This window comes from Mastigoproctus giganteus, chromosome 12 (genome assembly GCF_048544385.1).
Source record: "Mastigoproctus giganteus isolate SK-2022 chromosome 12, ASM4854438v1, whole genome shotgun sequence".
Taxonomy (NCBI): Eukaryota; Metazoa; Arthropoda; class Arachnida; order Uropygi; family Thelyphonidae; genus Mastigoproctus; species Mastigoproctus giganteus.
In genome coordinates this window covers 178673867-178698265 of record NC_143586.1, presented here as the reverse complement: position 1 = coordinate 178698265, position 24399 = coordinate 178673867, and the positions used below count along the sequence as shown (strand labels likewise).

Sequence of the window (24399 nt, the reverse complement as noted above, 5' to 3'; positions counted from 1 at the left end):
CCTTTCATGTTACCACGGTGGAAGACTGGTCAGGCTCACTAGAATGCCTTCCAACATCAGGCAAATTTTGACCTTAATGCAGTCAGTCAGGAGCCTATCAATGATGCAGTCACGTACATCACAGAAAATATCATCCATGCAGCTGCCAATACCATTCCGAAAACATCTGCCCGGTTTCCACCTTTTCCCAAACCATGGTGGAATTCACAATGCACAGCAGCAAAAAAAAAAGGCTCAAAACAAAGCTTAGGGGATATTCTGCCGATATCCTACCGCTGTCAATCTAATAGACTTCAAACGTGCACGAGCCAAAGCACGCTACATTTGCCGTCAGAGTCAAAAGGAATCGTGGATCTGTTTTGCATCATCTATTACCCAGTCTACCAGTACTAAGGTAGTCTGGAATAAAATTCAAAAAATGAAGGAAAAATATACAACTCACCCTTCACCGATCCTCCAATATAATGGATGTACTATTGCAGAGCCATCTGCAATAGCCAATGCTATTGGGGAAACATTCTCAAACATACCTGAATTATCTTCCTACTCCCCAGAGTTCCTTGTCCTGAAACAGAAAAGAGAAAAACAGGCACCAAATTTCACACCGAAAAGCCTTTGTTCCTACAACATGCCTTTCACCCTGCAGGAACTAAAAACAGCTATCTTTCCAAGTCAAGTGCTGTTGGACCACATGGCATTCACTATGAAATGCTTAAACACCTCTCACCAACATCAATGGATCGCCTGCTTGTTCTGTATAACAGAATTTATATAAAAGAGCAATTTCCAGATTCCTGGCGCATGGCAATTGTGCTTGCCTTTGCAAATCCAGGAAAGGATCCTAAATTCCCTACTAATTACCATCCTATAGCTCTGACTAGCTGTTTGTGCAAAATCCTAGAGAGAATGGTTAATTTTCGGTTAATGTGGTATTTAGAATTGAATAATCTCTCCAGCATCCAGTGTGGCTTCTGAAAAAACAGACTCTTGATCATTTAATTAGACTGGAAACATCCATCCAGGATCCTTTCCTAAAATGAGAACATTTGGTGTCAGCATTCTTGGACTTAGAGAAAGCGTATGACACAACTCGGAGATTCGGGATCTTAAAAGATTTGCATAGCCTTGGTCTTAGAGGGCATCTCCCCATTTTTATTAAAAATTTTCTTGCCAACCAGTCTTTCCGAGTTCGTGTGGGATCTTTACTGTGTCGTTCTTTTTTGCCATCAAAGTAAATTCCATCATAGAACAGCTTCCTCCAACTGTAAACAGTGCCTCTATGTTGATGACTTTAGCATATTTTGTCAGTCATGCAACATGAGGGTTATTGAAAGATAACTGCAACAAGCCATTAATTGCCTTAATTCCTGGGCACTTGCTAATGGATTCAGGTTCTCGCCCAAAAGACCATTTGCGTACACTTTTGTCGTAAGCTTAATCTTCATCCTGAACCTGAATTAAGACTCAGACAAAATCCTATTCCAGTAGTGTCAGACACAAAATTCTTGGGACTCTTGTTTGATAAAAAGTTGACCTTTCTAGAACATCTTCTTCAACTCCATATGAAGTGCACGAGAGGACTAAATATTCTTTGCTCTCTATCCTCTTCGCACTGGGGAGCAGACAGGTGCACCTTACTACGTATTTACCGTGTGCTTGTACGATCTGAACTAGATTTCGGGTCCCAGGTATACTCCTCAGCCAGAGACAGTGTCCTTCATGGCTGGACCCTGTCCACCCTCAGGCTACCAATATCGCTACTTTCGAAAATTTCAAAAATCTCCTGTGTAGAGATTATACGTCGAAGCAAAGAAACCACCATTATCACTTCGATGTAAGCAGTTGTCTTTAAACTATGCTTTAAAACTGAAATCCCTACCAGACCATCCTACATGAGCATCTGTTTTTGAGCCACGTTGGGAAAATTTGTACAATACCCATCAGAGTGCCAACCGACCTTTTGTTATTCATGTCCAAGAGCTACTCAGAGAGTTTAACATCATGGTAGACAAAGTTGCACAAACACCAAAGCAAACTCTTCCATATGCTCATCCCCCATCATGCGACTTTTCCCTTAAGAAATGGGTAAAGTCTGAGACTCCATCTGTCTACCTGCAGCTCTATTCAGCACACCGAGCTGAGCACTCAGACTTCCTGCCAGTTTACACAGACAGCTTGAAGTCGGAATCGTGTGTAGGATCTGCTGTTCTCTTTCCGGACACTATGGTATCTCAGCAGATTCTTCCTGAATCCAGCATATACGCTGCAGAGCTGCATGCTATAGAGTTAGCCTTGGATCACATTCGAACTTCTCAATGCCAAAGGTCAATAATATATTCTGATTATTTGAGTGTATTACAGGCTTTATTATCTTTGAGACACAACTCCAATCCAGTTCTGTTGGGTTCAGCAGAAGATACATTCTCTTCATGAACACAAATTTGATATCCACTTCTGCTGGATTCCTAGCCACATTGGGATAAGGGGAAATGATTTGGCTGACACTGCAGCCAAATCAGCAGCTCCCACTAATAATCTTTGCCTGTCACTCCCCTATACAGACTACAGGCAAATAATAAACAACGAGATATATTCCCAATGTCAAGAACTATGGCATAGAGAAAGAAGTAATAAATTATACCAGATAAAGCCTGTAATAGAAATATGGCAGTCCAGTCTGCGCAGGAATCGTAGCAAGGAAGTTGTTCTTGCTCGATTCCACATAAGACAGTCATTTAACACATTCATTTCTGCATAGGGCAGATAACCCTCCTATGTGCGAGTCTTGCGACACCATTTTATCAATAAAGCATATTTTAATAAAAAAAAAAATTTAATAGATTGCATTAATTTTATCCATATTTGCAATATACAGAGTGTCTCAAAAATATTGGTTCAAACGTTTAGGGGAGGTAGGTAACATCCAAAGGAATGTGAATCACACAGGAACCCATAACCGGAAACGTCACGGGGAAAGTAGTAGCAGAGGCACAAGAAGCAGAAATGACACAAGACAGTAATTAGTGGCAAACATTTATTTGACATAATATTAACAATGGAGTACAAGATGGATGCAGTTCATGATGTTACAACAGATGCTCAAAGGTTCCACCATGAGACGCAATGCATGTGTGACACCAACGCAGCATGGATTGGCGAACATGGTCGACCACACCTGAAGTTTCTTTGACAGTAGCAGCAGCGCAGACGAGTCTCGCCACAAGATCCATTTCAGTCTCCATACGCGATTCATACACCATACATTTGAGGGCCCCCACAGAAAGAAATCAAGGCTCGATAAATCTGGTGAGCGTGGGGGGCCAGGCAACGGGTCCACCACGGCCAATCCATCGACGCCCAAAACGCCTGTTCAAATGGTCATGAACAAACCCTTCCATAATGGGCAAGGACCCCGTCATGTTGAAACCAAATGTTGCATCTCACATTTGCTGGAACATCGTCAAGTAACCCCTGGTAGAACTTGTTCAAGAAAGATCCGATATTTAATGGAGTTCATGTGGGATGGTAACAGGTATGGGCCGACTAAGCAGTCACCGACCATACCGGCCCACACATTTATTGCAAAGCGATGTTGTGCCGCATGGGGGTGCACACCGTGTGGGTTGTCATTAGCCCACACATGAGCATTGTGCTGATTGAATAAGCCTCATCCATGAACAAAACATAGGCTGTAAAATTCATGTCTTGAACACTTCTTTGGGAAACTACTGTGCAAAAGCCACACGTGCAGGATGATCTTGGGGGAGCAGTAACTGAACCCTTTGGAGATGAAAGGGGTACAAGGAATCGTCGTTCCAGACATGCTGTACACTGCAATGAGACACTCCTGAGGCAACGGCATGTGTGCTGGTAGTAGGATTATTCTGGACGGCATTCAACACACTTTCTTCCATGCAGGAGTTTGCATCGAATGTCGTCTGCCTGCACTACTCCTGTTACCTCTAAATGACCCATAATCGCACAAATTTTGATGCACATGCACAAACAAACGGTGGTCCGGTACATGTCTGTCTGGGAAGCATTCTCCATAAATTCATTGAGCAGCTCGTCCATCGCCCTCTGTTAATCCATACACTAGGTGCATGTCTGCTAGCTCACAGTTCATATGTCGATGCATGCTCTTCGTGCGGCGACTACTGCTTGAATGAGTAAACCAGAAATTTTCCCTCTTGCGAACTGATGAACAGTGTCTGTCTACTGACTTATGGTGACATTTCCGGTTATGGGTTCCTAAGCGATTCACATTCCTTTAGATGTTACCTACCTCCCATAAACATTTGTACCAATATTTTTGAGACACCATGTATATTTTACTGCTTTTACTCATCCGACTGAGCCTTATATACTCAGTCAGATTTTATCAGACAATGACCACGTGTCAGCAGTTAAGTTTTTACAAGCTATTAATATATACACACACATCTAAATTGAATAATTTACTTTTAAACTTATACTGCCTTATATATATTTGCGCAGTATAACTGTAGTCGTTTTTGCAACAATAAAATCAAAATCAACCAACCATCCCATTTTGAATTCCTGGAATGCTAAACAAAACCAAGCTCAGAATAGCCCCAATTATATGATGCCAGAAGTATATGACATAAAAATTATATTTTGCTTCCATCTCCTTTGTCGGTATTTTAGTATCCAGTCAAGACAAGATTGCCCTTTAATAAGTCCATGCTGTGACTGCAGTATAACTGCATTCTCTCTCTCTCTCAGTGGTTCCGTATTACTTCTTTCACCGGTGACTCTGTTATTTTCTCCTGGAACAGAAGTTAAGCTATCAGATCTGTAATTACTTATGTCTTTTATTGTCCTCTTTGTGAATTGGTGATACATCTGCACATCTCCAGTCCATGGAACCTCCTCTGGTCCAACAACACTTAAAATTATGCCTAAAGATTTGTTGCCTCCCTTAATATAATTGGATAGATCCCATCCACCCAATGTGCCTCCACTGAATTCAAGGATGCTCTCAGAATTATGGCTAACGGTATACTGACCTCATTTGCTGCCTGCTTTATTATAATGGATAGATGCCATCCACCCAAGATGCCTTTTTTACATTTAGCTGCTACAATTTCATCAACATTAAAGACCCAAGTCTTGGATGTAGCAGTCTTCATCCATTAACTTTTGGAATATGGGAAAATATTCCTCGGCACCTGCAGTGTCAAGGCTAGCTGCCTCACCAGTAATTTTTACGTTGTGAATTCTGGTCTGGTTTTTGAACTGGAAAAACCAGCCCCTGCTAGCTGAATATGATTCAGTCCCTCCCAATTCCTCATTAATTTCATTGAACAAGTTCCTAGCGTTGTCCATAACCACTGCCTGTATTACAGGAATGTTAATTGGTTCATATTGTTTATCCACAGCCCTAAACTTCTCCATTGTCTCACTCTTTGAATAAGCATTTTCTAGAAATGCTTACATTAACAATTCCTGTATGTGATTGCTTGATCTTCTCAGCATGATTCATAATTATCATAACAGTAGAAGGCGCTAAATTTAAGGTCTTGCACACCTCCGAGCACTGCTCACTAGATTCCATATGACAAATGTCCATTTTCTCTTCTATCATTAGATTTTCGGCTTTTTTTTTTTTTTTCAACATGTGCAGGCACAGATTCACCACTACCCTTAGAAGACATGATCGCACAATTTATTTAAAATAATAAGGCACTAATGAACACAGGAAATTATTAATGTTAGGAACAGCTTACAACACATGCACGCTGTCAGATGAAGAGAAAGCAACTGACGTCGACGCTAGCACTGTCTAGGTATCCACTTCCCGTGCTGCATTTATGCTTGCACTTTCAAATTTTTTTTATATTATTTTTTTATTTATTTATTATTATTTTTTTTCATTATTATTTTGAAAGGCTTTAATGAGAAATAGCATAAATTGAAGCATCGTAGTAGTAATGGAGGCATGTGATGCAAGAAAGCAAGATGTGCATGTGTATAATGCTACATAAGCAAGCGTGCTTATGTAGCAAGAAAGCAAGCGTGCATATGATGCTACATAAGCAAGCATGCTTATATAGTATCAGCCAAAAAAAAAACTAAAAAAAAACCAATCTAAATATTTGTCAAATTCCTCCTTGATTTTATTTAAGGTATCAACTTGCGGATTTTTATGTTATTTGTGAGGTTTTGTATAAGTAATTTGCAGGAAACTACTTGCTTATCTTGCGACTGCCTGCATAGACAGTTTGTGTAAGAATAGATGTCTCATAAAATTTGCATCTCTCATACCTTGCTTATTTATTTTTATCCATCAACTGAAGCTTTGATTTATATTGCATTTAATATATATACAGTATATAAAATATAATACCAGTGAGTTGAAACCAGGAGAAAAAGTGGAAAAATAAAAATAAGTTGGATATGACAAATGCAGCAGCAAAGGACGCAGACATATATACATATAGTTTGCTAGTATGAACCAGAGCTATAATGATCAATATGTTCTACGCTGATATCAATATTTGTAAAAGAATGAGAAGTTTACTTCAATATGATACATAGAACACTTCCGTATGATACTCTCCAGAAATTAAAACGAAAACAATTAAAAAATCAAAAATCTTACATTACAGTAAGAAATAATTGACAATAATTAAAAAGCAAATGAACACAATCAATTTAGTGCAATTAAAAATTAAGTAAAATTAATTTAAAGAAAAATTGCAAAACGATTTTCCTTCCTGAAGCTGACGATTTTTAATTGTGTTCATTTGATTTTTAATTGTTGTTAATTATTTTTTACTGTAATGTAAGATTTTCGATTTTTTAATTGTTTTCATTTTAATTTCTGGAGAGTGTCATATGGAAGTGTTCTATGTATCATATTGAGGTAAACTTCTCTTATTCTTTTAAAAATATTGATATCAATGTAGAACGTATTGAACATTATAGCTTTCGTTCATACTATCAGATTCATTTTTAATCTCTTATTGACTAATTCATTCATTCATTCATTCATTTCCTTTCTCTCCAGGTATAACATATCAATACACACAATTATGAGGGATTTTTTGAATACCCTGGTGCAAACTTACATTAGATTAAGACTAAGATACTCAGCCCAAGGTTACCATATTTCTTTTCTCAAGTATTGCCTTCAAAACAACATCGTTCCAAAGTTTGCCAGGGTTAATTTAAATCATAAAATTTCGGGTATTAAGCAACTAGCACTTGCCACATCGCGTAATATAGTTAAGCTTGCCTTAAGATCTCGGTATTCTAATAAACAAAAATACGTTTCCCAGGTTAGGAAACTTTGCAAAAAATTAAAAAATTATCTGCACCCTAACAAGTGGTCTGTATTTGAAGACCTCCATAGATTTTCGACGTGAAGCACAGGCCTCAGGAAAAAAAAAAAAAAAAACAGACACGTTAACAAATTGAATACATTATCGGGAGGGTCAAGACACGTTCATACGAGTTCTAACACATTGTTGCGAGCTTACAACCAAATGCATAAGAGTTGACGACACCCCACCACATGCACACAGTACTTCAGCTAGTTCGTGAACACCCCCCCCCCCTCGCCCAACGTTCATCGAACCGACATATCTACAGGTTACTAATCTTTCCTCGTATACGCTATCGCATGACCAGATTTCACTTTTATCCAAAGGATTACATCACAATTTACCACCTCAAGAACCGGCGTTATAAGTCGTAATTGTGAGATTAGTGTACCTATTATCTTGCAACCCACATGGAAAAACTACCTAAAAAGCAGTGTGTAATTGATATTGAATTTGGACATTCATAATGTTCCACAAAAAGATTTATTTATTCAACGAGTTAACCAGGTGTTGAATAACATAAATGAAATAAATGCAACTTCCAAAATTGAATACACAAGACAGTTCAGCTTTATGTGAACTTCGGGAAAATGGACATTATTATTCAGAGAGCTGATAAAGGAGATATAGTGGTAATACTCAATAAACCTGATTATATTAATAAGTTAGAATCAGTTGTATCAGATACCTCCATTTATGTTGAAGTAGACCCCGCACTATTTACCAATTTGTTCAATACAATAAAACGTTAACCATGTATAAAAAAACGACTACATTACTATGGCTCAGTTAAAGGAATTGAAGACCAGAATATACAGTATTCCTGCACTTTTTGGTCATGTAAAATTACGTAAGACCGGCTTTCCTATTCGACTTATTGTTTCCTACAGAAACTTGGCATTTTCATCCTTGGCCACACATGTATATAGCATTATAAAACCCTTTAGACAGGCAATACAATTTGGGATTAAGAAGTACGATACACTATTTAATAACCTTGAAGGACTGTAGACTTGGCGGTAATGATAATTTATTCTCAATGGATGTTACCCTGTTATATATGAATGTAAACGTTGAATACACATTAGATTTTCTTTGGGATATGTTAAATAATAACTCGATACCAATTAATTATATGAAGCTTCCTATTAGTGAAATTTTTCACTTCAACTCTTGGTTGAAGCCAACTATATCACCTTTCGAGACAAAGTACACAAACAAATTTTTGGTTTGCCAACGGGATTAAGCCTGAGCGGCTCTAATATCAGAGATATCTCTTAACGATTGAACATATACATTTGACGGCTCTGATATTAGAGCCTGAGCGGCTCTAATATCAGAGATATCTCTTAACGATTGAACATATACATTTGACGCCTTTTCTACCCCATATCACATATTATGGAAGATATTTAGACTATGTTCTAGTCATTACCAATAGTAGCACTATCCAAGACATTTTACATTCATTTAATAATATTCATTCTAGACTCAAATTTACATTGGAGAGGGAGAATATGGATACTCATTAAATTTTCTAAATTTCATGCTTAATCAGCATGCAAATAAAATCCAATTTAACATCTATCGAAAGCCTACAAACACCGGTATGCTTCTATGTTATAACAGCTATCACTTGTTCACCTACAAAAGATCGATTATCTTTAATCAATTTCTCAATGCTTATAAATATTCAATGACGAAATCTGCTTTGGGCTCAGAAATACAAATATTAACCAGCAGATTCTTAAACATGGGTTACCCACTTGCTACAATAGACAGAATTAGGGTATAAGCTAAGGATAGAATACAAAAAAATACACCAACCAACAATAGTAATATCAAAAAATACTTTATTTCTGTCCCAACTGTTGAACAGTGGCACAAACAACTTAACAGATTCTTTAAAGATACAGAATTTAAAATTGTAGCCAGGTCAATATGGAAATTACGCACTATACTGAACAATCGCTCAGTCTTTCCTCGTTCACAACACAGATAAATTACCTAGTATACAACATTTCTTGTGGTGATTGCAACTCGTCTCATCAGGGTTCTATGTGGTTTCCTCTGAATTTTCATGTAATTTATTAGCTTTTCATGGTTAGAATTAGTCTTTCATGCCATTGATGAAAGTCGTACTTTTTTTAAAGAGGCCAAAATACTTAATGTCCAACGTAATTATACGAGACTATTAATTGCAGAAACCATCAATTAAATTACATGAGAATTCTGTTATTGTTTACTGGCCATATCTAATCTCCAACTCGTGGTCCTTTACACGCATGCACAAAGACAAAATCCCTATTTAAGTTCCATGCTCACTCCTATTCGGTAATTTTCATTCCTGTGATCACGACATATGGTCAAAGCTTTGTCAACTTCAGGAAAGAAAATCATTTCGCAATTTTTTTTCATTAAATTAGTTTTTTACTTAATTTTTAATTATGTTAAATTGGTTTTGTGTTCATTTGATTTTTAATTATTGTTAATTATTTCTTACTGTAATGCAAGATTTTTGATTTTTTAATTTGTTTTCAAATTTTTTAATTGGTTTCGTTTTAATTTCTTGGGAGTATCATACAGAAGTGTTCTACGCATCATATTGAGGTAAACTTCTCTTATTCTTTTACAAATATACATATAGTGTAAGAAATATAATAGTTAAATGTGAAGATGGAAGTGTAAGTAATGCAGAATACCAAAAGCTGAGAAGAAAAGGCAGATTGTATCATAAAGACTATTAAAAAGGAGTGACCTGTAAAAAAAAAAAAAAAAAAAAAAAAAAAAAAGATTAAATAAGAGTGAAAAATAAAAGTAACGGTTGCTGGCATCCATTTAAAGGTGGGCAAATTTTGGCTATAATTCAAAAAGGAGGAATAGATCAAATATGCAATTTAAAGATGACAGCAAAAGAAAACTTGATACATGATCTGGTATTTCATCAAAGGACTTCACTGAACCATGCATCAAAGGACTGTTTCTATACTTGCCCATAATTGTGTAAGAGAAGAAATTCAAGAAAAAAATGTAAGAAAATGTGACCGAAAAGGGAAAGCATTATGACACACAAGTTATGGACAAGGTATTCCCAACGCAGTGTTTATAATAAAAGTTTAGGTAAGGTAAATTAAAACCAAAACTGTGTACAAATAACTGAGTACAAAAAGAATTGAAGGAAGCAAATGGCCACAGGCAGAATATCAAACACCAGCTGGTAAAAGTTGGAAACAAAAGCTGAAAAATTCAAATAAAACAGAGATTTAAAACTGAAAATTAATGGTTGCTAAAAAGTGTAAAAAACTTAATCTATACCTGATATATAGAAAAGAAGGGGCTGGAAATGACAGCCCAAACACACACACATGGTCGATAAGATAACTGCAACTGAAACAGTAATATATAAGAACAGTTCTATGCATTAATAATTTATAGTAATAAAACTAACATGATGGAGAACTTTAAAAAATTGATAACCAGTGACCTCTATGTTCAATTTTGATAAGTGTATAGAGATACATAAACGAGGAATGAAATATTCCAGAAAAAATGGTGCAAAAACACCCTTCGCAAAGATATAGATAATGTAGAAAGAAAGAATCTACGTGAAATTTAAGACTAAAAAGCATGCAGAAATATGGCAGGATGTGCAACAAACAAAACTAACCAAAGATATGAAACAGAAGTGGCTGCAATTCAAAGAATAGCATCGTGCAAAGCAGCAGATAGCTAATTCCTAAATTGATATAAAATATAATAGCAGTGATTTAAAACCAGGAGAAATAGTGGAAAAATAAAAATAAGTAGCATATGACAAATGCACCAGTCTGTTATTGTTCACTGGCCATATCTAATCTCCAACTCGTGGTCCTTTACATAGGGACGTATAAATGTGAAGCTGGAAGTGTAAGTTACACAGAATGCCAAAGGCCAAGAGGAAAAAGAAAGCAGAAATATGAGAAAATGTATGCTCAACTGCCTTGAATCCAACTGGAATTATTAGTAAATAATGACTTGGAATTTTAGCATGTACTTCATTATTTCGAGCTTTAACTTTTCCTTATAGAAAATCTACCTGTATGTTATGATCACAAAAGAAGAAATTTCATATATGACATATCATATAAATCTAAAATAAGGAAATTGTCTATTTATTTTAGGTCTTCAAAATGCATTTGATCAAGATTGGAAGGATGGTTGTATCACACAAGAAGGATGGTTTTCTAATGCTTCAGTTGATGGTATATTAGGATACAAATTGCTTGTACAGACTGGACGCATTGATAATCCAATTGACAAATCACTGGTAAGTATTTTTGATACATTTAAAAAAAAAATTACAATTTCATATGATATTAGAAACATTAAAATTTATTCACATTAGTGTCTACTTTTTTAAAGCTAGAGATTTGTATAAAAATAATGATTAAAATAAACTCTCTTGCACAGAAATTGTGCCACTTTTCTTTGTGGTTCAGTCAAAATGTACAGCTGACTGTGCTTACACTTCAGGCAGAACAGCTTACCTTAATAGTGATTAGATGTGATCTTAGTTACAGTTTACCTTTTTTTTTTATGATATTTAAACTATCTTGGTGTTTACTGATCTCTCTCACTATTAAATATTAACAGGTATAATTAGAGATAAGCAAACATTCCCAATTCTTGATTCAGTGTACTAAGCTGACAAGAACACTTTGGATTTTACTTGTTTCTAACAATTAAAATCCAAAAATTCTTCATCACTGAAACAAGTAAGTTTCAGTGATGAACTTGCTCCCTCTCTGTTTCATGTATGGTCACAGATTACGTCAAACTTTCGTCTCGGCATAAAAATCATGGGAGATCTTCTAATAGTGCAATATAAATGTGAAATTTAAAAATTGCACGTGTGCATTTTTCTGATTAATAAATATATATATATATATATATATATATATATATATATATATATATATATATATATATATACAGTCGATTCCGGTTAATTGGGACACATCGGGACAGATCACTTTGGCCCAATTAAACAGCTGCCCCAATTAAGCAAAACTTTAATGAGCTGAAAAGCACATTCTAACAGAGGCAAAAAGGTATGAATAAAATAAAGGGAATGTGGCATTTAAAGAAAGCACACTGTATTTAAGTTATATTAGTACAAACATTTATTTAAAAATAACTAAAGCTAAAAGCAAACAAAACATGTAAAATGAAGATACGGTACAGAATAATGTCTGTCAAACAAAGGTTACACACTACTTAAGGGTTCTTACTTTGAAAAAAATGATGAAGTGTACCCTGATGTGTTCTCTTTATGGACTGCAATTGAACAAAGTCGGCGCAGGTATCTAATGCTGATAAAGAACTGCCTTCCTGCATGAAATACCATCTCAATTCAGCGATACATTTCCTTGCATCCTGGTTAGTCACTTGCTTAGGTATATCGTCTTCATCATTTTCTTGGTCTTTTGGTCTGAGTGTTTTGCCACAATTTGTTCAATAATCATTTCCTCATAATCTTCATTTTCATCATGGCATTGAAGGTTATCATCAATTGTTAAATTCTTCACAACGTAGAATTTTTAACGATTGATGGAATTTTGGACCTGTTGCAGTTCCAAAGCCATTTCATTTTCTTTATAGCTCATCGTGTCTGAATCACAATTAGTCGTGAAACCACATTTAGCAAAACAATCCAGAATTGTTTTGCTGCTTATTCCTCACCAGCTATCAACGATAAATTGTACAGCTTTTAACATTGAAACTTTTGCACTAACTTCTATTGATTTCGAAGATGACGTCAGCAGATTTTCCTCAATTGCTTAAAGGATATGATTAATCAGCTTTCTGCGATAATAGGTCTTCAAATATAATGTGGTGTGGTGTTAGGGGGTAAAAATTCCAGTTCAATATTTTTTAAACCAGCTACATTAGTGTGTCATGCAGTTGTTCAATATCAACAGAATTTTTCTGGACTTTCATTGCAGTTCCGTGTCCCAGTTCATTAGTCATTGTGTAAAAATATGTGGTCATCCACGCCTTCTTATTGGCATAATACAAAACTGGCAAACTGCCTATTGTAACCCCCTTGAAACAGCAAGGTTTAGCACTTTTACCAATAACCAAAAGTTTGAGTTTATCATTTCCTGACATGTTTGAGCAGCACAACACTGTTACACGATCCATTGCTTTATTTGAATCGGACAGTGTTGTGTTGATAGCTGAGGGAACCATCCGGCATAGCACGATAATACAGGTCTGTTTCATTGGCATTGTAAATGTCCAGCCCCACTAAATTTTTTAAGCAACTCTGGCAGTTTTTCAGATTTCCGTTCCTCAGCACTCATAGCATCAGCACTGTTCTTCTCACCATGTGCTTTTTTGTAACTAATGTCATGTCTACACTTCCATCGAGACAACCAACCATCCGTCGCTTTGAAATTTGTGACCTAGCTTTTTGGCCAACTCTTCTGACTTGTTTTTAGCATAGGGCTGCTTACACGCACTCCTCATTTAGATACAGTGGAAAACCATTGATTCAAAGCATCCTCGGCGTCTGGATTTTTGCCTTCCCTCTTTTGCTTATGAGATGTTTTCTTTAAACCCACGCGCAATGTCCACTCCTGTGTAAGTTTTTCTTGTTGCTGTAGCAGTTGTGAAATTGTAGAATTTGGCACCTTTATTATCTCCGCTAGCTGATGACTGATGTTAGGAGGTTGACTTTTTATCTTGTCAAGAATAGAGTTTTTTTTTTTTTTTTTTTTTTTTCTGAAAGTGACAAATTTTTACGTGGCATCTTGACAGGGGTCTTAAATGTACTGAGAAAGGGGGGTAAACCAAAATCAATGCAATGTTTGGTACAGTTTTTAATCTATTCTAACCCACAAGATGTATACATATGTACCTAGTGTGATCGTAAACAACTGCAAGCAAAATTTCTTCAGAATCCGATTATCACGACACAGAACAAACATAAAACAACCACTCTTCAGCACGATTTTGCAATAACTGACTCTCGCTACTGCCCGCATGATCTCTTTGTTACGAGCCATCTAAATTAGTTTATTGTTCAATAAACTATATTTAGATGTTTGAATGCGGGCCATATAAATATAGTTTATTGTTCAATCACGACCTTCATTGCCCCAATTAAGTGGAGAGTTGGCCCAAATAAGCGTTGAAAATTCAGGCTAAATATTTGTTTTGTTTCTATTCTTCATATTTTGTCCCAAATAAGCAGCTGCCCCAATTAACCAGAATCCACTGTATATATATATATATATATATATATATATTTATTTATTTATTTATTTATTTATTTATTTAAATGTGTGTGCATGTGCACACAAACACACATCTACAAATTGTAGCTGCAAAGCATAACCAGCCAAATGCTGACAAAACATAATGTAAAAAATTACAATGTGAATTCATTAGCATTAGTAGGCATATGATGCAAAAGAGCAAACTTATATAGCATCAGCCAAAAAAAAAAAAAAAACTCCCTTCCCACTTCAACCATCCATTAACTCCAAATGTTTGTCAAGTTCTGCTTTGAACTTAAGTCGCTGACCTCCAGTACGACAGATGGAAGTTTGTTCCAACCGTCAACCACCCACAGGCTAAAGGCAAATTTCCGCACATCTATTCTACAATTGTCTTTCTTCGGTTTGAATTTATACCCACTCAGGTGAGTAATCTAAGCAAGAGGAAGAATCCAATTAGCATTGAGCTTGCTCAATCCATTCAAGGTCTTATACACCTCAATTAGATCACCTCACAGGTGCCTAGTCTCCAGAAGCTGCAATTTGCAGAACTTAAGCCTTACTTGGTAACACCAACCTTTTGTTCCACTCACCAATCTCGTTTCCCTTCTCTGTCCTCGTTCCAGCAGCTCTATATCTCTCCTAAAGTGAAGCCTCCAGAACTGTATACGGTACTCAAGGTGTGGCCTGACCATTGCCTTATACAAGGGGACAACCACCCCCTTATCCCTGCTAGCAAAATTCCTGTATATCATTGACTGTACCCATATGCAGTACTTTACATTTGTCAATGTTAAACTTTAGTTGCCACCTCTCAGCCCACCTGCTCAACTTTGAGATTCTGTTGCAGTAGCGTACTATCATTACAGTCATTAACAACCCTGTCAACCTTCATAATGTCTACAAACTAAGACGTTAACTCTGATATACTTTCATCAATATCATTGATAAATATACAAAACAACAATGGGCCCAACATTGAACCCTGGGGGACTCCACTAATAACATTAGTCCATGAAGAGCAGTGTCCATTGATAACCACTGTCTTCTCCCACTCAACCATCCTTTTATCCATTGTAGCAACTTGCCCTTAATGCCATGCTGCTCCAATTTGTACAGTCTTTCATGTGCCACGGTATCAAAAGCTTTACTAAAATCCAAGTGTATGATATCAAAATCTTTGCATCCAATACCTTTATCACCACATCATAGTATCCAATCAAATTTGTCGGACAAGACTTCCCCTTAACAAACCATGCTGTATCTGAACTATAACTGCAGTCTTGTTTAGATGATCCTGCATCGCTTCCTTAATCAGTGACTCCATTTTCCCTAGAACAGAAGTCAAACTAACAGGTATTTAATTGCTCATGTCACCCTTTTATCCCCTTTGTTTGTTGGGGACACATTTGCCCATCTTCCAGTCCATGGGGACCTCTCCAGAGTCCAAGGAAGCTTTCATAATTATGGCTAAGGGTTTGATTACTTCCTTTGCTGCCTCCTTTAATATAACTGGATTGATCTCATCCACCCCTTGTGCCTTCCTTATTAATATAACAGGATAGATCTCATCCACCCCAGGTGCCTTCCTTATTAATATAACTGGATAGATCTCATCCACCCCAGCTGCCTTCCTTATGTTTAACTTCAACAATTTCTCCTCCACTTTGCTCTCAATTATGTAGCTCCCTGTTAAAGTTTGATAAAGTTCTGGCATTCCCCTACTTGAATAATTCTTCATGTGTGAATGTAAATGCAAAATACTCATTCAGTTTATCAGCTACTTGAACAGGATCATCAATAGTTGAACCATCTATGTTAAGTGGACCAATCTGATTCATCCCTTTACTTCTAAAGTTTACAGAAATAAAGAACTCTTTGCTGTTTTTCTGAGCTACAATGGATAAAAGGATGGTTAAGTGGGAGAAAACAGTACACAAGTTGAGCAGATGGGACAAGAGGTGGCAACTGAAGTTTAACATTGACAAAAGTACTGCATATGGGTAGCAGTAACCTCCTAGTACTGTATCAACTGGGTGGTGCTTCACTCAAGGCTGTTGAGAATGAAAAGGATCTGGGGGTAATTGTGCAGTCAGATATGAAGTTTTCTTAACAGTGCAGAAAGGCTGCAAGAGTAGCTCTTGGTGTCTTTTCAATGATATACAGGAATTTTGCTACAGTGGTAACAAAATTCTTCTGATTAAATGCCACATAATTCATCTTATATCCATTTAGGCCTAAACCTTGAACAGTATTCCTTAGTTGGTATGAAAAGCCTAGTACCCTCCAAGATAAATTCCCTGAAGGTCTCTCATTTAGAATTCACCTTTGGTAACATCATCAGTTGATCGCACTGTATAGAATTTAAAATCTCTCTGAGACCACTGTAGTCATCTTTACAAAAGCAAAAACCCTTCCCCTTACCCCTGATGGTAGTTACATCTTTAAGTAAATCCCACATCAGTACTCTGTAATCACTGCTACCCACTGGTTCCTTTATCTACAAATTCTTAATGCTTAAATAATTACTGCTCATAATCAGATCAAGAGTATTAGTCCCTCTGGTTGCCTCTCAAACATGCTGCTGTAGAAAAGTCTTGGTAGTGTGCTAGTGACCAACCACAAGCTCCAGTCAATGTCTAGAAAGTTAAAATCCCCCATTATAAGACATTCTGATTTATGGCCCACACTATTTCTCTGCACAATTGCTCATTATACTCATCAAATTCATTAGGCCTATAACACACACCTACTCTCATTTTCCCTTTCCCTGTGCTCATGTCACACCACACTGACTCAACATTGCATTGTCCGCCAATGTCAGTTGGATGCAGTTCCTTAGATTTTGTGTTTCTTAACGAACAGCATAACTTCTCCTCTGTTTCCTGTCCTGTCTATCCTTTCTGTACACATTGTGCTCTCCCCTTCATACATGCCAGCTCTCCAGATTTATGAAGAAGCCAAGTTTTGACCATTCTGTTTTGATCAATCTACAGAGTTGATACAACAGTGTCTCCATCTTTTTGTGAAAAACAATTTTTCTGTTTTTATTTCTGCAAGAAAATAATAAAACTGACTTTAATTCATAATTTTGAAGTAATTTTTGAATTTTTCTTAATTTTGTTAATGAATGTGGCCATAATAATGAACTTGAGAACAATTTGCTATAGTTCAGTTAGACATTAAAAAAAAGAAATAGTTTATTCTGCAGGTTTTCATTTTTAATGTAGTTGCATACACATTGGCCCAGCAATGATTCTCTTTCTCAATTTATAATGCAATAAAAATTAATCGAAGTACTTGAAGTTTGAGAGAAAAATAGATTTGAGAGGGGGAGGGAGAGAGGGAGAGTGAGTGAGTGAGTGAGTTACCAATAGTCTAGAACTATTAGCAAAACACTACCCCCCCCCCCCCCCATCAGTAAATTAGCAAAAGTCACCTTCTTGGTCAATTGCAAAAAAAAAAAAAAAAAAAAAACAGTGAGAGACAAGTGCAGAGTATGAAAACAAATTGATTCAGGAAAAACATAAGCTGTTTATTATGCACAGGAAAAAAAAAGTACAAGTTTACATGTACCATTTGAGGTTATTTGTATGCTGATATAATCCAACAAAGAGTTATAACATCAAATATTTAATACACTCAACAGAATCTGTGTGACTTTTAAATAAATTTGGTAAATTGTGGACTTTGTTTTGTCAACTAGCTGACTTTCTTTTATGAATTCCTGAAACTGAAGCATGTTTCCTTATGGCAGTCGAAAGTTTGCTGTTTCTAAATTTATAGATATCAAGTTGCCTAACTGGATTATCAGAAGCATTAAATTAAATAGTAATGAACTTTAATTTAAATGTAGTATTTGGAAAACCAATGATTTTACAAAACAATAATAATAACTTTTCAGTTCTTATCAAAAGAATGTTATCATAGAAGGTAAAGTAATTATTTTGCAGATCGGTTATGTCAGTTTTAATGTGAACGCTTACCAGACACACTTATGAAAGAAGAAAGATTTGAATGCAGTGGAACTGATTGGGAAACTGACAAGTGCAGAAGGAAGTACAAAATATAAGAAATTATTACAACTTGGTGGCATTTTAATAATTCCTCCTGGCAGTCCTGAGTGTCAAATAATATTCAACTAAGTATTTTTTTTTTTTTTTTTTTAAAGTGTAAAGTGTGCTGTATCTTTCTTGAAGTAATCATAATCATTTGATAAGACAATCCAAACAAAAATTCACTGACAGAGAAACATTAGCTATACTAATGTTTAAAAGCATATTGTACTGATAAACAATACTATGGCTGTATTTTATATAAAATAAGTTTCTAGCATAGTGGCTTTAAAAATATCTTGCTCAGTCCAAAAATTCTCCTGATTTTTGCAAGCAAAAAAAAAAAAAAAAAATTCTGTTTTGGCCAAAACCTCCTGCCTACAGATACCTAATCCTTGACTTTTTCTAATCAAAAGATGGCAGCAATCTGAATTAAATTAAGCAGAGTGGTCATGTGCATAAGTACACGTGCCTTGAGTGACCAGGGTTCAAGCCCGTGACTGCTAAATATTGTTCTGTTTCTTGTATTCTCTCTATCTTGTGAACTCCTGACTGTGTGGTCATCCCGGAGTATAAAGAGAACTTTTTTTTTTTTTTTTTTTTTTTAAGAATAAGTTAGTGGGCAAGCTGAGATATGAAAACTAGAGCTATACCTACAGAAACAATGGTAGATTAAGACCAAAAGAATTAATTATGTAGAATATATATAAAAGTAGAAGGAATATGTACCTGATAATTTAGAATATATTAAAAGACCATTATGAAACTTTACGAATCAATTATGAATAAAATTTAGACCAGCGCTACTACTGAAAGTTGCAAAATATTACTTTAACAATACTTAAAACCTACTAATAATGTGAACAATATGTGAAAGAAAAATTAAAACAGAATAACCGTTAAATCCTATCTCATCAGAAGGCCACAGGCCTACAGTGATCATAGAATCACTGCAACTTACAAATAATTTAATCAGCATATTGATACAATAGATTTTTTGTATCAATATGCTGATTATTTGTACCCAATGAGAAATTAAATAAAAATAGATGAGGCAACAGATCATGCAGTGGACTTCAAAATCATCAACAAGGTCCATAAACTTTCATTTACAGAAGTGCAAGATCAAGACTATGCTGCTCAAGTTTTTTGACTAATGGTGTGATTCACAAGGAATTTGTACTTGAATGGGAGAAAATCAATGCTGCATTCTACATATACAAGTGCTTCAAAGAGCATTGAAGTGCATTTCCCTGCTGAGGCTATGATTTTGAGAGAAAGGCAGCTGGTTCTTGTTGCACAACAATACCCCCACCCATTTCACACTCGTTTTGATGAAACATGACATTGTATACATTGGCAGACAAAAAAACTGCATCACCTTAAAAAAAACCCAACATTTGTAGTGAAACGTATGAGATATTGTTTGATTACAGTCATTTTGTTTGTCGCAAGGCAAAGATATTGCATCAGATAACACTTCTATTGCATCTGTTTCTATGAATACAATTGGAAGGGTATACATTAATATCCTGTATTGCAGAGGTGTAAATATGGCTCCATATGTTCAGTTGACACCAAAAAAAAAAATGTATAGCTGTTGCTTTGTCCCAGGAAGGGCTTTCTACGCATGCTATTGCTGATAAAATAAGCTGCCACCAGTCAACAGTATCCCCATGTGCTGAAATTAAAGCATGAGACCGGTGATGTGAAGAGAAGACATGGACCAGGCCATAAGAGAGTGACTAAGATCCTTCCTAAGATCGACATTTGAAATGGCTATGCCTTTGTAATCGCCATGCTAGTGCTCCTGATCTAAAACTGGAATTTGAGATGGTCTCTGGTGTTGAAACAAGTGCACAAACTATCCAAAGATGACTTTTGGAATGTGGTCTGCATGCTTATCGGCCCAAGAAGAAGCCTTTGTTGACCAACAAATGAGGAAGAAGTGACTTGCTTGGGCTAAAACGCATGTTTCATGGACAAAACAGCAATGTGATACCATCATCTTTTCTGACAAATCGAAATTCAACCTTCATGGCTCAGATGAAAAGCGATATGTCAGAAGATGAAAATCGGAGGCATACCATCCTGACTGCATAACACCGACTGTAAAGTTCCCTGCTGGTCCATCTAGATGGTCTGGGGAAGCATAACAAGCAAAGGGGTGGGGCAAATTAAGTTTATCAACAGAACGGTGAATGCAGAAACCTACACTGCTATCTTGGAGGAGTGCCTGAAACCTGTTATTAGGGATCACATCCAAAACATCATTTTTCAACAGAACTTGGGACACAATTTGGCCTCAGTAGCCCTTGTGTCATTAAGCTTTATACCAACAACAACAGGACTTGGCACCTTGCCACACACAGCAAAATTGGTAAGTTTCATGCTATTTAGATTTAATGATGAGTTTGTTCTTGTCTCACAAGGCTTAAAACATACTTACACCAATATTTTCCCTCATTTTTCTCCCTTAAGGTGCAGTCATACCTCAGAAATACTGGCATTACATTGTCGGACTGGTCCTGAAACAGTGCAGTTTGAACCCTGTTGAAAATTGCTGGTACATAATACATAATGTCATCAAAAATTGCTCAGAAGAAGAAGAAGAAATAGCTCAGAAGAAGCCAAGATTCAGTGGCAGGAGAGCATTATAAGGGTGTGGTACCATGAAATTGGGCAACTGTATATCCAGAAGTTAGCATTGGCAGAGGCATACGATGCAAGAAAGCAAGCTTATGCAGCATCAGCCAAAAAAAAAAAAAAACTCCCATTTGTTCCAAATGGCCTGCTCAGCCTTACATTTATTTAGGCTATCAACTTCCACAACAAAAGATGGAAGTCTGTTCCACCAATCAATTACCCACTGGCTAAGGGAAAATTTCCACACATTTATTCTACAACTGTCTTTTCTCAATTTGAATCTGTGCACCCTCAGGTTCTTAATCTGATCAAGAGGAAGAATCCCATCAGCGTTCAGCTTGCTCAACCCATTCAAGGCCTTATACACCTCAGTCAGATCACCTCGAAGGTGCCTACTTTCCGGGCACTACAATTTGCAGAACTTAAGCCTTTCGTGATAAGAGCACCCCCTTGTTCCCCTCACAATCATGTTGCCCTTCTTTGTACTCGTTCTATCAACTCTACATCCTTCCTAAAATGAGGCCTTCAGACCTGTGCACAGTAATCTAGGTGTGGCTTGACCATTGCCTTGTATAACAGGATAATCATCTCCCTGCTAGCAAAATTCTATATATAGGGTGCTAACACCATATATATCATTGACAAGACTCCATGGCCTGCCCTGGCAGCCTCTCTGCACTGCTCAGCAAACTTCATATTTGACTTCACAATTACCCACAGGTCTTTTTCACTTTCCACTTCCCTGAGTGTAGTACCACACAGTTGGTACGTTCTTCTTCAGTTAGTGCTACCCACATGTAGTACTTTGCATTTGTCAATGTTAAACTTCAGTTGCCACTTTTCAGCCCATTTTCCCAACTTATCTAGATCCAGTTGGAGTAGCATACAGTGCTAATGCTTAACAAATCCATGCTGTGACTGCAGTATAATTGTTCCATGTTTAGTTGGTCCGAGCTTTTTTTCTTAAACCAGTAATTCCAATATTTTTCCTGAAACAGAAGTTAAGTTAACAGTTCTGTAATTACCTATGTCTACTTTTGATCCCCCTTTATGAATTGAGGATACATTTTAGTATGATGAGCAGTATCACCGGCAGCATGGTGCCAAGTACACCACCTGTGGATTTCAAAGTAATATGCAATTTTTAATATTTTCATTTGTTGATTAGTTGATTAACACGTTCGCTGCCGGTCACGAGTCAGCATGCTATCGTCAATAGCGCGGCACAGAAGGAGGAGACTGTTGCCGACTGTGTTTCCATAACGAAAAAGCTTGAAAATTGGTAATAAGGGATTGTTAGGTATACCATATCAATATTCAAGTGTCGTATAAGCAGTTTCCAAAAGACTGAGATTCACGCACCAGCATGTGATAGGCACTGGAGGTCAAATTTGGCTTTAAATGCCACATCACGTCCTGGCACGTGACACAAAAACATAATAATATAGTATGTAAATAATAAAACAAAAAACATAGTAACATTAAGAAATATATGTTTTATTTCATACCAAACCAATACAGATTACAAATACTATGCGTAAGAATGTTACTTACGTATAATGTTCGCACAATCTAAGCAATAGACGTGTGATCCTTCAGGGAAACGTAAGGATACAATCTATATCTGCAGTGTTTGCATTGCTTCCTTAATATCTTTCCACCTTTTCTTTCTTCCCATGGTTTGAGCACATGTTCCAGTTCAGGTACATCATGCACGGTATGAGGGAGATCAGATGGCTGTTTTAATAAAGATCTGATCACTGATAAACGGAAGTCATAAAGTTGCACCTTGTTATATGAATATTTATTATAGATATGGTGTGCATTGATCATTATTAGTTGCAAAATATGCATAAATATTTTTGTAGGCCACCTAATAGTTTTCCTTTCGCAAGGATAATAGGCAAGCATTTGATCTTGCTTGTCAATGCCTGACATAAACCTATTATACTCAATTATAGGCAATGGTTTTGATTTCAGTTCTCCTCGTTTGTTCTGCTTTTCCACCATATAATTTTGGTATTCTGTAGATATATAACTGACATCTCTTCTGTCCTTCCACTTAGCAATCATTACACCACGGGCACACCTTGATAAAGTTTCCCCTTTCTTCAGCTTTTTTTTCTCAAACCTCTTTCGGAAATGTTTTCCTATTACTTCTGATTGTCCCAGTACAATGGGTTTGTCTGTCAGCGAGACACTTAGCGAGTTCATAGCTATTGTAATAATTGTCCATAAATATGCTATGCCCAACATCTAACATCCTATCAAGTAAGTTCATGATGACTTTTTGTGCATGTCCTTTTCCACCAGAATCATCCAACATACCGGTATATACTTGAAATTTGATAACCATGCCAGTAGGCATTGTGATCATGTATAACTTGATGCCGTACTTATGGCATTTGTTTTTAATGTACTGTTGAAAAACGAGCCTTCCATGCCACAATATCATACTCATCTAAGCTAATCTCACGTCCTGGATAATATATTTCCGACATTTGTGCATTGAACAGATTCACCATTTTTCGAATTTTATATAGGCGATCCTGTGGACATACCTCTTTCTTTTCTGGATTTTTTGCAAAATGCAAGGCCCGCAGTAATAATAAGAAAAGATTCCTGCTCATGTTATCTGCGAACGCATGTAATCCGAACAGCTTATCTGTTTTCTAATAATCTTGTATGCGGTTCAGTCGAATGGTTCCCAATTGTAAAATTAATCATAAAAATACCAGCATTTCATCTCTAGGGGTGTCCTTCCATGAATTTATTCGAGAATGTTCTTTATTTTCTCAGGGAAGAAGTATTTCATGAGCATAAACATTTGTTTGTGTAATTATTTCATCCAAGGTATTGTCGGTCAATAAATGAAGAAAGTAATCTATAGGATTATCACCTGTCACGGGTTGCAGCAAAGACTCGGATTTTGTGAAACGAAACTGTTTCATCTATGTTACATCATTTTCCCACATGACGTTTTCCAACTTACCAGAATCCTGCAGTGGAAGTGTAGCCTCTTCCACAATATCTTCTTCATCTACACTTTCTGAATCCGAAGCATCCTTTGGATGGATAAAATCTTCG

The 24399-nt window shown here is 36.5% G+C and overlaps 1 protein-coding gene across 2 annotated transcripts in view; it reads left to right on the top strand.

Moving 5' to 3' along the window:
• Positions 1-24399, top strand: part of ptc (protein patched) — a 396675-nt gene that overhangs the window by 271843 nt on the left and 100433 nt on the right. For both annotated transcript variants that reach the window (XM_090385655.1, XM_090385656.1), the window contains exon 17: positions 11510-11655. In XM_090385655.1, the coding sequence (XP_090241781.1) occupies positions 11510-11655 (146 nt within the window). The remainder of the gene's footprint in view (positions 1-11509; positions 11656-24399) is intronic.